The sequence below is a fragment of the Rana temporaria genome, chromosome 4 (genome assembly GCF_905171775.1).
Source record: "Rana temporaria chromosome 4, aRanTem1.1, whole genome shotgun sequence".
NCBI lineage: Eukaryota > Metazoa > Chordata > Amphibia > Anura > Ranidae > Rana > Rana temporaria.
The window spans coordinates 272,218,854-272,234,573 of NC_053492.1; the positions used below are offsets into that span (position 1 = coordinate 272,218,854).

Sequence of the window (15,720 nt, forward strand, 5' to 3'; positions counted from 1 at the left end):
TACTCCAAAGAGTGGCATGGTTTTACAGGGAGCTCCCGAAGGAGGTGAAGGGACACCCTATGAGTCTCTGGGGGATTTTTTAATAATTGATTCAAAATATCTATCACCACAGTTCTTAGTTCTATACCATCTAGATTCTCTGGAACCCCTTTAAGGCGGATATTATTTCTCCTACTCCTATTTTCGCTTCCTTCGGCTTGGAGCTATAGAGTAGTTAACTGCTGTGTTTGTGTATAAACCTTATCTTCCAGCATCCTAAGACGCATCTCTGTTGTACTTTGATAATTTTCCACTTTGCACATCCTTTCCTCTACCCGCCCTACCTGAGTTTGGACCTCCTCAATCTCCCCCCGTAGTGTGCTTGTTAAATTGACCATAATCTCTTGGATGTCTTTCCTAGTAGGTAATGCCTGAATAAGCTGAAAACGTTTTCTGATATCTATTTCTCCTTCTTGTTAATTTTGCACAGTTTGCTGGCTATCTTGAACATTTGTCAGGCATACCTGTAAGGCCTTGTACACACCACCGGATCTATCCGCTGGGATTTATCCGCAGATCAGTTCCAGCGCATAGATCCGGTGGTGTGTACGACCGAGCGGATATTTTTCCGCGGATATATTTCCGGCCGATGGATTTCCAGCGGATAAAAATTTCTTAGCATGCTAAGAAATCTATCCGCTGGAATCCTGTCCAGCAGATTGATCCGGTGGTCTGTACAGACTCACCGGATCAATCCGTCCGCTCCTCTCCCTCGCATGCGTCGTAATGATTCGACGCATGCGCGGAAGTCTTTATCTTCCAGCGTCGCGCACGTTGCAGCGTCATCATCGCGGCGACGGCGCGACACGTCACCGCGGATGGATTCCGCACGTATTTCGATCTGATGGTTAGTACAACCATCAGATCAAAATCCGCCAGAGGATTTATCCGCGGGAACGGTCCGGAGGACCGTTTCAAGCGCATAATCCTCTCGTGTGTACGGGGCCTAAGTCCTGATCCACAGTCTTTTGAGTTTTTGAGAGGTTTCACCCGCGCCTGATCTACATTCTCATCCATGGCGTCCAGCGCTTCTCCCGCCTGGTATGGATTTTAAGGGGAACTCAATGCCAAAATGTTAACCAAAAAATGGCCTGGACTCCCTCCTAAAATCCATACCAGATCCTTATCTGAGCATGCGACCTTGCAGGCCAGGAAAGGGGGTTGTGGGGGGTCTGTGGGCATGGGGCTTATCAGGGCTTGTTAAAGGGGGCCAGGGTTGTGGGGATGAGGCCCTTGTCCCCATCCTAATGACCCACTCCCCCATGTTGAGGGCATGTGGCCTCGTATGGTTCAGGAGGGAGGCACTCGCTCGTCCCCCCTTTCCTGATCTTCCAGGCTGCATGTTCAGATAAGGGTCTTGTATGGATTTTTGGGGGGGACCCCATGCCATTTTTTATTTAATTTTATTTTGGTGTGGGAATCCCCTTAAAATCCATACCAGACCCAAAGGACCTGGTATGGATTGGGGGGACCCCACACCGTTTTTTTTATTGCTGGCAATAGTATTTTATTGCCCATAATTTAAAAGTGATTTGTTTTTGTTTTTCTTTAGAAATGTCAGTTTTGACAAAAGTCAGGTTCTATACATGGTACAAATGTGCCACTTTACAGGAAGACTAAGGGGACCACCAGGTACTATAAAATAATTTTTAATTTTTATTGTTGCACTTTAAGCATCATTAAACTCATTGCTCCAGAAAAAAAACAATCTTTTTTTTTTTTAAATCGCATTGCTACATGTCTCCCAGGGCAGTACCCGCGCCCCCATACCCTTTTTTGTCCAATAACTTGCATATAAGCCTTCAAAATGGGGACTTTTGATTTTTCAGTTTTGTGTCCCATAGACTTTAACCACTTGCCGACCGCGCTATAGCAAAAATACTGCTACAGCGCGGTCGAGTTACTGTGACAGGACGTCCCTGGGACGTCCTCGTGCACTTCCGCGTTTGCGCGTCCCCTGGGGCGCGCTCGCGGAAGTGTCCGTGCTCTAGAAGACCCGGCGCATCACGGATCACGGTAAATTGCCGCGAATCGCGGCTGTTTACCACGTGATCGCTCCGTCAAATGACGGAGCGATCACTTGTAAACAAACCGGCGTCATTTGATGACGCCGGTTCCTCCCCCTCCTCTCTGTACCGTTCGGTACAGTGCGAGAGGAGAGGAGAGAGGGGGGGGGGAGCGCGGGGTGTCAGCAGTGCTGTGGCTGGATCTGTGACAACTGCAGTCACAGATCCAGCCATCCCTCCCAGCTCAGCAATACTCTGCCATACCCCATACTCTGCAATACCCCATACTCTGCCATACTCTGCATACTCTGCCATACTCTGCATACTCTGCCATACCCCATATTCTGCCATACTCTGCCATACCCCATACTCTGCCATACTCTGCATACTCTGCCATACCCCATACTCTGCATACTCTGCCATACCCCATACTCTGCAATACCCCATACTCTGCCATACTCTGCATACTCTGCCATACCCCATACTCTGCCATACTCTGCATACTCTGCAATACCCCGTTACTCTGCAATACCCCGATACTCTGCCATACCCCGATACTCTGCCATACCCCGATACTCTGCCATACCCCGATACTCTGCAATACTCTGCATACTCTGCCATACCCCATACTCTGCCATACTCTGCATACTCTGCCATACCCCATACTCTGCCATACCCCATACTCTGCCATACCCCATACTCTGCCATACCCCATACTCTGCCATACCCCATACCCTGCCATACCCCGTTACTCTGCCATACCCCGTTACTCTGCCATACCCCGTTACTCTGCCATACCCCGTTACCCTGCCATACCCCGTTACCCTGCCATACCCCGTTACTCTGCCATACCCCGATACTCTGCCATACCCCGATACTCTGCCATACCCCGATACTCTGCAATACCCCGATACTCTGCAATACCCCGATACTCTGCAATACCCCGATACTCTGCAATACCTCGATACTCTGCAATACCCCGATACTCTGCAATACCCTGCGCAATACTCTGCAATACCCTGCGCAATACTCTGCAATACCCCAATACCCTGCGCGATACTCTGCAATACCCAAATACTCTGCAATACCCCCAATACTCCGCAATACCCCAATACTCTGCAATACCCCCAATACCCCAATACTCTGCAATACCCAAATACTCCGCAATACCCCAATACTCTGCAATACCCCCAATACCCCAATACTCTGCAATACCCAAATACTCCGCAATACCCCAATACTCCGCATATATAATGTTTTGGGGTTCTATGTAGTTTTCTAGCAAATAAATTGTGATTTTTCCATGTAGGAGAGAAATGTCAGAATTGGCCTGGGTGTTCCAGAACGCCTGATGGCGCTCCCTGCATGTTGGGCCTCTGTATGTGGCCACGCCGTGTAAAAGTTGCACACATGGGGTATCGCCATACTCGGGAGGAATAGCAGAATGTGTTTTGGGGTGTCATTTGTGGTATGCATATGCTGTGTGTGAGAAATAACCTGCGAATATGACAGAAACAAGTTTGTTTTTTGTTTTTTTACAGAATTTTCGGTCGTTTTTCTTTTATAGCGCAAAAAATAAAAAACCCAGAGGTGATCAAATACCACCAAAAGAAAGCTCTATTTGTGTGAAAAAAAGGACACAAATTTCAAATGGGTACAATGTTGTATGACGGAGTAATTGTCATTCAAATTGTGAGAGCACCGAAAGCTGAAAATTGGTCTGGTCAGGAAGGGGGTTTAAGTGCCCAGTGGTCAAGAGGTTAATAAGGTTAGCCATTCGGGTAGGAACTTTTTCTCTGTTCTGGTGCAAAATGAACAGGGGGGTGTTCGGTCCATTTCTAAATAAGAATAATTTATCCAGTATTGAATAGAGAAAAAAAAACACAGAAAATACCCAGAAACATTGTACAGTAAATGCACAGTTTGGAATCAACTTTAATCGGCTTGTTTGGCTAGACTCTCAAAGCATAAAGAATATTTATTACGTTCTCCCTATTAGAAATGTCAACAACTACACCATTTACAAAATTAAGAAACAGTATGCTGTCTGTTTTTTTTTTCTTTAAGTAATCCATAGTTTTTCTCTTATTTGAGGTTATTTACGTGATGAGAAATCCAAAGGATGTTATGAATTCATTTTATCATTTTCAAAAGATCGCTGTTTTATCGGAGAAGTCACCAGATTTTCAGCACTTTTTTGAGAAATTCTTGGATGGAGAAGGTAACTGTATTTCCTATAATAAATATGAATACTAATATGAATACTAATGCACAAACCAAAATGTATAGGTCACTGAGTGGCTGCCAACATGAAATGGTGTGCCCACACAATAGAAAATAAAAACAATATATAAATGTGGTGCTTACTCAATATAAACAGTATAAAGTGCAACAGCTTCCAAAGTGACAATGCAATCATTTTAAATAATAAATGCTGGTGTATCCAAATTGTTTTATTAATCCCCCAAAAAAACGTGGATGGATAATAAAGTGCTTGTGCAAACATATGTATATTCAAATGCGACATCAGTGCAAAATTCTGTTCATATAGTGATCAGTTTCTACCATCCATACACCAATGATGAGCCCCAGCCTCTCACCTCAAATAAGACCCCTACAGGTCTAGCAGTGCTTCTGTTGTTGAATATCTTAAATATCCAAGCTATTTTCCTTGGAGAATCCAGCCAGATTAAGTATATTTTGGAAAGGAAACTCCACTGTAAATGTTATCCTCCTTAATATCCTCCACTCTCCTCCATTAAAGGCTCACGTGGAATATAAAGAGATCTCTATAGTGCAGTATTCCAATAAAATTATTTATTATGGCAGCAGCAAACTTACATTTAAAAACAAGACATTCCACTGATCTGTTTACCCTGTGCTGGATGCCTGTGTTAGGCATCCCTGACAATGACAGATTAAGTGCCCCTGCTGGAAAAAAAAAGGAGGGAAGAAATAAATAACAGCTGATTCATGATTATGGTAATATTTGTTAATTATTTAGCCTCTTCCATACTGCTCCCTTAACCGTGTCCCACCCAGCCACTGTACATAAACAGCTGGGTCGGACAAGCACTGCTCTGACTGGACATACCTGTATGTCCTGTCAGAACGTGTGGTGCGATCCAGTGATGGCTGTGTCCCTCGGACACAACACATCACAGATTGGGATATGGGCTCTCTGATTGGACTTTAAGATGATGTGATGGCTGTGTCCAATCACAGCCATCACACAATGTAAACAGAGACACATGCCTCTGTGTCGGCTCTCCTCCTGAGCTCAGTGAGGAGGATCGCTGCATCCTGTCAGTAATCTCTGTGTAGCTGCTGATTTTACTGTTCAGCTACACACAGATCATGCAGACTGCAGCCACCCCACACCAGTGCACCAAGCACCATCTGTCTATGTCCACAGTGCACATCAACATAAAAAAATTTAAAACACCCCGTGCTTGCGTGCAAAGGCGTACATGCGCATTGATCCTGTACGTACATGTAAACGGTAATCACACCACACATGTGAGGTATTTCTGAAAACGTCAGAGCGAGAGCAATAATTCTATCACCAGACCTTCTCTGAAACTTTGGGGTGTAGTTGCAAGTATGCCTATGCCATGTGTGATGCCGCGTACACACAATCATTTTTCGGCATGAAAAAAAACGACGTTTTTAAAAACGTCATTTAAAATGATTGTGTGTGGTCTTCACATCGTTTATCTGCTTCTGAAAAACAACACATTTTTTTTTTGAACATGCTGCATTTTTTAACGTCGTTTTAAAAAATGACATTTTTGGGGTTGTAAAAAATGATCGTGTGTGGGCAAAAACGAAGTTTTAAACCCGCGCATGCCCAGAAGCAAGTTATGAGACGGGAGCGCTCGTTCAGGTAAAACTACCATTCATAACGGAGTAAGCACATTCATCACACTGTAACAGAAAAAAAAGCGTGAATCGTCTTTTACTAACACGGAATCAGCTAAGAGCAGCCCAAAGGCGAATAGAACTTCCCCTTTAGAGTGCCGTCGTTCGTGGTGTACGTCACCGCGCTTTGTTCATCATTTTTCAAAAATGATGGTGTGTGGGCAATATCGTTTTTAATGATGAAGTTGGAAAAACTTAGTTTTTTGGACATGCTGAAAAACAAAGGCCCGGATTCAGATAGGAGATACGACGGCGTATCTCCTGATACGCTGTCGTATCTCTGAGTGCGGGCCATCGTATCTATGCGGCTGATTCAGAGAATCAGTTACGCATAGATTTCTCTAAGATCCGACAGGTGTAAGTGTCTTACACCGTCGTATCTTAGGCTGAATTTTCAGGCTGGCCGCTAGGTGGCGCTTCCGTATGTTTACGCAAGGAATATGCTAATTAGGTAGATACGACGATTCAGAAACGTACGTTCGGCCAGCGAAATTTTTTGCGTCGTTTACGCTAGGCTGTTTTCAGCATATAGTTACCCCTGCTATATGAGGCGTAGCTAATGTTAAGTATGGCCGAGTTTTGAAATTTTACGTCGTTTGCGTAAGTCGTTCGCGAATAGGGCTGTACGTCATTTACGTTCACGTCGAATCCAATACGTCCTTGCGGCATACTTTGGAGCAATGCACACTGGGATATTTTATGGACGGCGCATGCGCCGTTCAAAGAAAACTTCAAAAACGTGGGGTCAAGTGAAATTTAAATAAAACACGCCCCCAACATCTCCATTTGAATTAGGCGGGCTTACGCCGCCACACATACGTGAAACCGCAGTAACTAAGGGCGCAAGTTCTTTCTGAATACAGAACTTGCGCCCTAAATTACGGTGGCGTAACGTATCTGAGATACGTTATGCCGGGCGGACAGATAGACCATTTTATCTGAATCCAGCCCAAAGTTTTTTTTCATGCCGAAAAACGATCGTGTGTACGCGGCATTAGAAATAACTTGTTAATATGAAATTTTTGTGAAATTGGATTAAATTTCTTTATTTTCCAAATAAATAATCCTGGTCAACTTCAAAGTCACGCGACTTTCGTGCCTTCATTCCAGCACAACTTCGGCACGACTTGCATGCAACTTCTTTAGCAGAAGTCAATGCAAGTCAAGCAGAAGTCGGACCAAAAGTAGTGCAGGAACCTTTTTCTAAGTCAGACCGACTCAAGTGGCTCCTATTAGAATGGTTCCATGGCACTGAATGGGGCACGACTTGTCATGCGACATGTGCTCTCAAAGTCAAAGCGCATGTCGCACCGCAGTGAACCAGGCCCAAGTGTGGGCAAAAATTGCAACTTAAAAAAACTCGCCAAGCCTGTTACTATATACCTCAGACTGTCTAAGTTCCAAGAAGGGGTCATTTGGGCAGTATTTGTACTGTCCTGGCATGTTAGGGCCTCAAGAAATGAGATGTCTGTGCATCAGGTGTAATGAATTTTTAACCACTTCCATACAGGGCATTTTCACCCCCTTCCTGCCCAGACCAATTTTTAGTTTTCAACACTGTCGCAATTTGAATAACAATTGTGCGGTCGTGCGACGTGGCTCCCAAACAAAATTGACATCCCTTTTTCCCCACAAAAAGAGCTTTCTTTTGGTGGTATTTGATCACCTCTGCATTTTTTTTTTTTGCGCTATAAACAAAAGAATAGCGACAATTTTGAAAAAAAACACAATACCTTTTACTTTTTGATTTAATAAATATCATAATTTAAAAAAAAAAAAATGTCCTCAGTTTAGGCCGATACGTATTCTTCTACATATTTTTGGCAAAAAAATAAATAAAAAAATTGCAATAAGCGTATTTGATCGGTTTGCGCAAACGTTCTAGCATCTACAAAATAGGGATTATAATTATGGCATTTTTATTTTTTTACTAGTAATGGCGATCTGCGTTTTTTTTTTATTGTGACCGTGACATTGCGGCAGACACATCGGACACTTTTGACACGTTTTTGGGACCATTCACATTTACACAGCGATTAGTGCTATAAAACTGCACTGATTACTGTGTAAATGTGACCTACAGGGAAGGGGTTAACACTAGGGGCGCTAAAGGGGTTAAAAATGTTCCCTAAAGTGTGTTCTAACTGTAGGGGGAGGGGGACTCACAAGGGGAGGAGATCAATGTGTGTTCCTCTGTACTGGGAACACACATCTGTCTCCTCACCGCTGACAGGACATGGATCTGTGTGTTTACACACACAGATCCATGGTCCTGCCGTGATTGCGGACATCGCGGCCGCCGGGCACGCACACCGGGTCCCGAGCAATGCGGCGGTACGCGCGCGTGCCGCCTAGCCGCCCGAGAAGGCTAGGACGTCATATGAGTCTAAAGGACGGAGGGTTCCCGCCGACGTCATTTTACTATGACTCTGTAGGGAACAGGTTTATGACAGTATCAGAGCTTGTAGACTCTATAACTTTCACACAGACCAAATAATATACACTGATTTAGGTTATTTTTACCAACGCAATGTAGCAGTATAAATTTTGGCTCGAATTTATGAAGAAAGATTACTTAAAAATATAAAAAAATAAAATAAAAATGCTCTATTTGTGTGAAAAAATTTATAAAAATGTAATGTGGGTACAGTGTTGCATGACAGAGTAATTGTCATTTAAATTGTGACAGCTCTGAAAGCTAAAAATTGGCCTGGGCACGAAGGGGGTGAAAAGTGTCTCGTATTGAGGTGTATAGTATTGCTTCATTTTCTGACTGATTGTCCGAATTGTTAGAAAAAACAGCAAGGACCGCTGACTTTTTGCAGCACATATGTCAGATACAGTTTAGCCATAGAATTCTTAATCATCTAGAATCATTTAAATAATGTTGTTGCTTGATATGTGATATGTAATGATTTGTTATGTCTGCAGTTTATGGAGGCAAATGGTTTGATCACTTTCAAGGATGGTACAATCATAAGGATTCATACAATATCCTTTTTTTAAACTATGAAGACATGATAAAGGTAAAGAATCTGAGATGAATTTTAATGCTAAAATATGAAAGAAATAGTTTATATATGATTTTTTTATATTAATTTGATAACCTAGGGTCAATGATCAGTTATGTAATGGACATTTCTATTCAAATAGTGAAATTCAGGGTGGTTACTGCAACTTGCATATAAATCATACAAAATGCAGCCACAGAGGGGAATGTACTAAGGCTGCAGCAGACTGAATCCGGAGCAGCTGTGTATGGCAACCAAACAGCATCTATCTATTTTCAAAGCTTAAAGGGGTTGTAAAGGTTCGTTTTTTATTTTCTAAATATGTTGCTTTAAGCTAGTGCACTGTTGGTTCGCTTACCTTTTCCTTCAATTTCCCTTCTAAATGTTTTTTTTCTTTGTTTTCTTTGTCTGAATTTCTCACTTCCTGTTTCCCCTCAGTAAGGTGTTCAGTAAGCTGTTCTAAATTACTTTCCACCACTCGGATGGTGGTGGAAAGCTTACTGAGGAGAAACAGGAAGTGAGAAATTCAAACAAAGAAAAAAAGCATTTAGAAGGGAAGTCGAAAGAAAAGGTTAGTGAACCAACAATGCACTAGCTTAAAGGAACCTATTTAGAAAATAAGACGAACCTTTACAACCCCTGTAAAGCGGTGTTCCGCCCAAAAAAATAAATTTAAAATACTGCAGCTGCTGGCTTTTAATAACCGGACACTTACCTATCCTGGAGTCCAGCGATGTCAGCACCGCAGCTGATGTTTCCATCAGCTGTCAGGTTCTGCCGCTGCTATTGTGGGTAAGGGAATCTGTCAGTGTAGCCTTTCAGCTTCACGCCGGGAACACACTTCAGTCCATTTAACATGGTTTCCTGAGGGTCACGTGCATTTTATGGAAAGAGCAAGGGACCAGCAGGTTGTGTTTTTGGTTCCATAGACTTCAATGGATCAAAAATGTGTATTGAAAAACGCAAATTGCACCCGGAATATGCATCAACTGCAACCTACATAGGTGAGAACCAGGCCTTAGTAAGCTGTGCTTTACTTCTGTGAATTGCAAAGGTAAGATACACTGCCAGGTGTGCCTCCTCATTGTTCAAATTTTTTTAACCCAAAAGTGCTTATTAAAGGGTAACTCTTCCTGCAGCTCTATGTCCGTACTCAGGTATAGACTTTCAATAAAAGAGCTGAAGGAAGTGTCAATGGACTTAAAGTGTGATTGCACTATGACGGCTGAGACTAATAGTTCATCCATTCATAGATCTCTGTAAATGAATGATGCAGATCTGTGGGCAGAGCCCCACCACTTTCAGATCTGACAGGGGAGAAGAACCTTTGCATGCTGTCAGAGCGGATCCGTTTTGTATCATGTACCCTGGTCTTAAATTTGGACATATAGCCAGATTCAGGTAGGGCGCCGCATCTTTAAGGCGGCGTAGCGTATCGTATTTACGCTACGCCGCCTTAAGTCAGAGAGGCAAGTACTGTATTCACAAAGCACTTGCCTCCTAACTTACGGCGGCGTAGCATAAATGGGGCCGGCGTAAGCGCGCCTAATTCAAATGAGGATGGGGGCGTGTTTTATGGAAATGATTGGTGACCCAACGTGATTGACGTTTTTTACAAACGGAGCATGCGCTGTCCGGGTACATATCCCAGTGTGCATTGCTCCAAAGTACGCCGCAAGGACGTATTGGTTTCGACGTGAACGTAAATTACGTCCAGCCCCATTCACGGATGACTTACGCAAACGACGTAAAATTTTCAAATTTCGACGCGGGAACGACGGCCATACTTAACATTTGATAGGCCAGCTATTTGTTGGAATAACTTTACGCCAGAAAACGCCTTACGTAAACGGCGTATCTTTACTGCGATGGGCGCACGTACGTTCGTGAATCGGCGTATATAGTCATTTACATATTCTTCGCCGAATTCAACGGAAGCGCCACCTAGCGGCCAGCGGAAAAATTGCACCCTAAATTACGACGGCGCAGGCCGTCGTATCTTAGCTAGGTTTAAGTGTATCTCAGTTTGAGCATGCACTTAAACTTACGACGGCTTAGATTCCGAGTTACGTTGGCGTAACTACTGATACGCCGGCGTAACTCTTTGTGAATCTGGCTATAAGCCTTTAAGCCTTTTGTCATTAATGAAAAACTGTTCTACCACTTGCCAATTTCTTTCAAAACATACCTGAATGCTTACACCTCAAAACGTTTGATTAAAATAAAGATATGGGACCAGGTGGGTGTACCGAATGTGTGGTGGTGGTGTTATGTGTCTTTTCTTTTTTTTATTTGCACTGTTTTTACCTTCACTAACTATGTCAATCTGTGGAGTCACTGGACATTTTTTATCAACGCATACCCGAGGGCTTTAGTTCTAATTTTTTACAAAGACACTCACTGTCCCTTCCCACTCTGTATTTAGATCTGTTACGACTGCTACTTCTAGCCTTCAATTTAAGCCTAGTAATAATACTTTATGAAAAACACATGTCGCTGCTAACATTATCTGGAAAAAACATTTTTTTAACTGATATAATTTAAATAATAGAGTATTTTTATATAGATGCTGCTGTTTGCAAGCAAAGCAAATTGTTAAAGTGAAAAAAATATGAATGTAAGGGTACGCTGCCACTGATGCTGTCCCTAAATATCATACTGTTTTGTAACACCACATTCAGTTTTGAGGCATTGTCCAAACCTGTAATTCAACACATTAGTGCATTTTCCATGTTGCTTTGCAATGCAATTCCCTCAAAAGTTCAGATTCGCTGAGCATTTTGGGGGATTGGCCAAACTTTGGACAAATCAAATCTTGCAACGTTTTGTTTATCACTAATCTAATCTCGTGTTATACCATGTTACCACACTGGAAGTGATGGAAATGATAATGTTTTCTCACTCACTAATAGGGATGAGCTGAACACCCCCCCCCCCCCCCGGTTTACCAGAACCTTCGAATGGACCGAACGTTCGCGCAAACTTTAGAACCCCATTAAAGTCTATGGGACTCCAACATTCAAAATCAAATTGTAAAGGCTAATATGCAAGTTATTGTCCTAAAAGGGGTTTGGGGACCCGGGTCCTGCCCCAGGGAACATGTAGCAATGCAAAAAAAGGGTTAAAAACGTCCGTTTGTTCGGGAGCAGTGATTTTATTAATGCTTAAAGTGAAAAAAAAAAGTGAAACATTCCTTTAAATATTGTACCTGCTGTGTGTCTATAGTATGCCTGTGAAGTGGCACGTGTTTCCCGTGTTTAGAACTGTCCCTGCACAAAATGACATTTCTATAGGAAAAAAAGTTATTTAAACTGCTTGCGGCTTTAATGTAATGTCTGATCCCTGCAGTATGGATGAAAATCATTGAGAAAAATGGCATTGGTCCCCCCCCCCAGGTGTCACGTACCTGGTGATGGGAGCCCGATGTGCAGGGAGCGGCCTCTCGTAAGCCTCCGACTCAGGAGCCCCTGATAGAGTGGACAGGGGATCAAGTGTACAGAGGGGCACAAGTGCCTGGTAGTAGGCTGAGTAGTTTGCTGGAAGCAGAAGCAGGATGAAGCACTGAGGTCCTGGCAGGAAGCTGGCAGCAGGCTGGAAGCAACGGAGGCACTTGTGGAGCAGGAAGCAACAGGTCAGGCAAGCCGGGTCAACACAGATGAGCAGATCAGAGCCAAAGCAAGTCCAAAAGGGGTAGTCAAGGTTCAGGCCGGGTCGGTATAACAGGCGAGCAAAGACAGAGCCAGGGGTTAAGCAGGTGCAGAGGTCAGACGTAGCCGGGGTCAGAGGCAGGTTGCAAACAAGAGAGGTCAGAGGAAGCCAGGTCAGGTAATCAGGAACAGCAATTACACAGGTGCAGATTATCCAGGGAAACACTGTAGACAGGACAGCAAGTTGGTGAGGGATCAGGTTGTTTATATAGGGAATCCTTGGCGCCAAACACTGTCAACGTGCGCGCGCGCATGCGCGCAAGTGCATTCCAACGCGCGCTCCAACTTGCGCATGCGCGGGCAAACGCGCACCAATGCGCGCATGCGCGGGCAAGCGCGCACCAATGCGCACACGCCGGGAACGGATTCTCCTGACAACGGAAGGTCGTCCATGACACCAGGCCATTACTAGCCCCTTTGGGTCTTGTATGGATATTAAGGGGAACTCCGCACCCAAATTAAAAAAAGGAAATGCGTGGGGCCCCCAGGCCCTGTATACTTTGAACAGCAGTATACAGGTGGTGCAAACAAGACAGGGGGGGCACATTCAGATAGATCAGCGGATCTTTAGATCCGTGTAATCTATCTTATTTACGATCCGCCAGTGCAAGTTTTTGAGGCAAGTGCTGTATTCAGAAAGCACTTGCCTCGAAAGTTGCGCCAGCGTATCGTAAATCCCCCGGCGGAATTTAAATTCTGCGGCTAGGGGGAGTTTACTATTTAAATCAGGCGCGTCCCCGCGCCGATCGTACTGCGCATGCGCCGCCGGCTAAATTTCCCAGCGTGCATTGCTCCAAATGACGTCGCTAGGACGTCATTGGTTTCGACGGGAACGTAAATTACGTCCATCCGTATTCGCAAAATGACTTTCGCAAACGACGTAAAAAATTCAAAACTCGGCGCGGGAACGACGGCCATACTTAACATAGGATACGCCGGATATAGCAGGGGTAACTATCTGCCGGAAAAAGCCGAACGCAAACGACGTAAAAAAAAAGCGACGGGCGGGCGTTCGTTTCTGAATCGGCGGATCTCCTCATTTGCATATTCGTTGCGTATTCAAACGGAAGCGCCACCTAGCGGCCAGCGGGAGATTGCAGTCTAAGATCCGACGGTGTAAGTCACTTACACCTGTCGGATCTTAGGGAGATCTATGCGGAACCTGATTCTATGAATCAGGCGCATAGATCCGACCGTCGGATCTCAGAGATACGACGGCGTATCAGGAGATACGACGTCGTATCTCTATCTGAATCTGCCCCAGGGACTGTAGGCTTGTTGTTAAAGTGGAGTTCCACCCTCGTTTTCAAGTCCTCTTCACCCCCTGCTTCTCTGTCCCCTTAAACTCATTTGGCATATCATTTTTATTATTTTTGAAAACTCACAGTTAAATTATTGATATGCTTCTCCTCCGGCGCGGCCCGAGCACGTCATCCCCCGTCCGCTATGCCTCCTGGGAGATGTTTGTCATCCAACCCAGAAGGCAATAGTCGGATCGTAGCATCGCTGTGCTGATACTTTGCTAAGCACAGGTTTCCCTAAGCCACTCCCTCCCGTTTTCCTTATAGGCCAATCATGTCTAGAGGGGCGGCTGATTTCCTCCCTGTTACCATGGAGCAGGACACTAGTGAACATGAGGATAAAGAAAGAAGAAGGAAGAATGTAGTGGGGTAAGAAACCAAGTCAGCACCCGGCGCCAGTCATTGTCGGCCCCCCTCCCGGCTTCTCAACTTATAATAATGTGCGATGGCAGTGTCTTTTATATTCGGTGATCGCTGGCATCCTCTGCTTATCTACTTTTAATGAGCGCTGTCATATTGATTCATTTATTTTCTTTTTATAGTGATTGTCATTTTGTCATTTACTCAGCTATCAGAGGCACCCCCCCTAGCTACTTTTAATGTGCAATGTCAGTGTCATTTATATTCGGCGGCCGCCCCCCCTGCTTATCAACTTTAAATGGGCGATGTCATTGTCATATATATTCTGCGATCGACGGCAACCCCTATGAACTTTTAATAGGCAATGTCATCGTCATTTACTTTTATCGATTGGTGGCAGACCACCCCCCCCCCCCCAGCTTATCACCTTTGAATGGGCAATGTCATTGTCATATATATTCTGCGATTGGCGGCGGCTTATAAACTTTTAATGGCCAATGTCATTGTCATTTACTTTCAGCGCCCCATCCCCGCCCAACAACTTTTAATGGGCAATGTCATTGCCATTTTCTTTCATTGTCATTACTTCCCATTTCCATCCCCCCGCATATCAACATTAAATGGGTTATTTCAGTAGAGGTTTGCATAAGGGGCGGCAACTTCCTCTGCCGTTGCTATGGAGACCTGACCTGAAACCTATTACACTGCTTGTGTAGCTGAAATCCAGGAAGAAATACAGTCTGGCTTCAGATGCCCACACTTAAGATGGCCACGGTCTAATGCTAGTTTATAAACTTTCAAAATGCTGTAATAACCTAACAAAACGGACCTTAGTTTACAGACTAACTTTACTAGAATACATTAGGCTTGTGTATTATAGGGGTATTTTTATTTAAAAAGTGTACTTTCGGTCGGAACACCACTTTAAGTAGAATCTGTTTGTAATTTTGAACTGTTACATTTTTAAAGTGTAGCTCCAGCTGTAACATTTGTTTTGCTGTCTGTGCACCTGTTCAGAAGGCATGTAATTATAATTATTGATCTAATATTTCACAGCAGGGCCCATTCCTGCGCCCACCAAGAGTAACTGTGAGGGCTTACAGTGTTGTGGCAACACCACCACCAAAGGCCAGAAGATAAGAAGATTTCACCTCACTTTCTGTCCCAATGACAAATGTTTTTTTGAAAATGTTTTTTTTGTTGTGAAACAAGGATTGGTGATAAAGCATCAGTGGAGAGGAAACATCTTTTTGCCATATTAACTCTCACAGGAGAGAATTTCCCTTCCTAGGGGTAGATTTCCTCTCACTTCCTGTTGTCTCCTTTCCGTTTGCAAGTAGGAGTCGTTTGTAAGTTGGATGTTTGAAAGTAGGGG

The 15,720-nt window shown here is 44.0% G+C and overlaps 1 protein-coding gene across 1 annotated transcript in view; it reads left to right on the top strand.

Moving 5' to 3' along the window:
- The window catches only part of LOC120937244 (amine sulfotransferase-like), a 53,399-nt gene that overhangs the window by 21,629 nt on the left and 16,050 nt on the right, over window positions 1–15,720 (top strand). Inside the window, exons 4-5 of the mRNA XM_040350293.1 lie at window positions 4,140–4,266; window positions 8,898–8,992. Of these exons, the coding sequence (XP_040206227.1) occupies window positions 4,140–4,266; window positions 8,898–8,992 (222 nt within the window). The remainder of the gene's footprint in view (window positions 1–4,139; window positions 4,267–8,897; window positions 8,993–15,720) is intronic.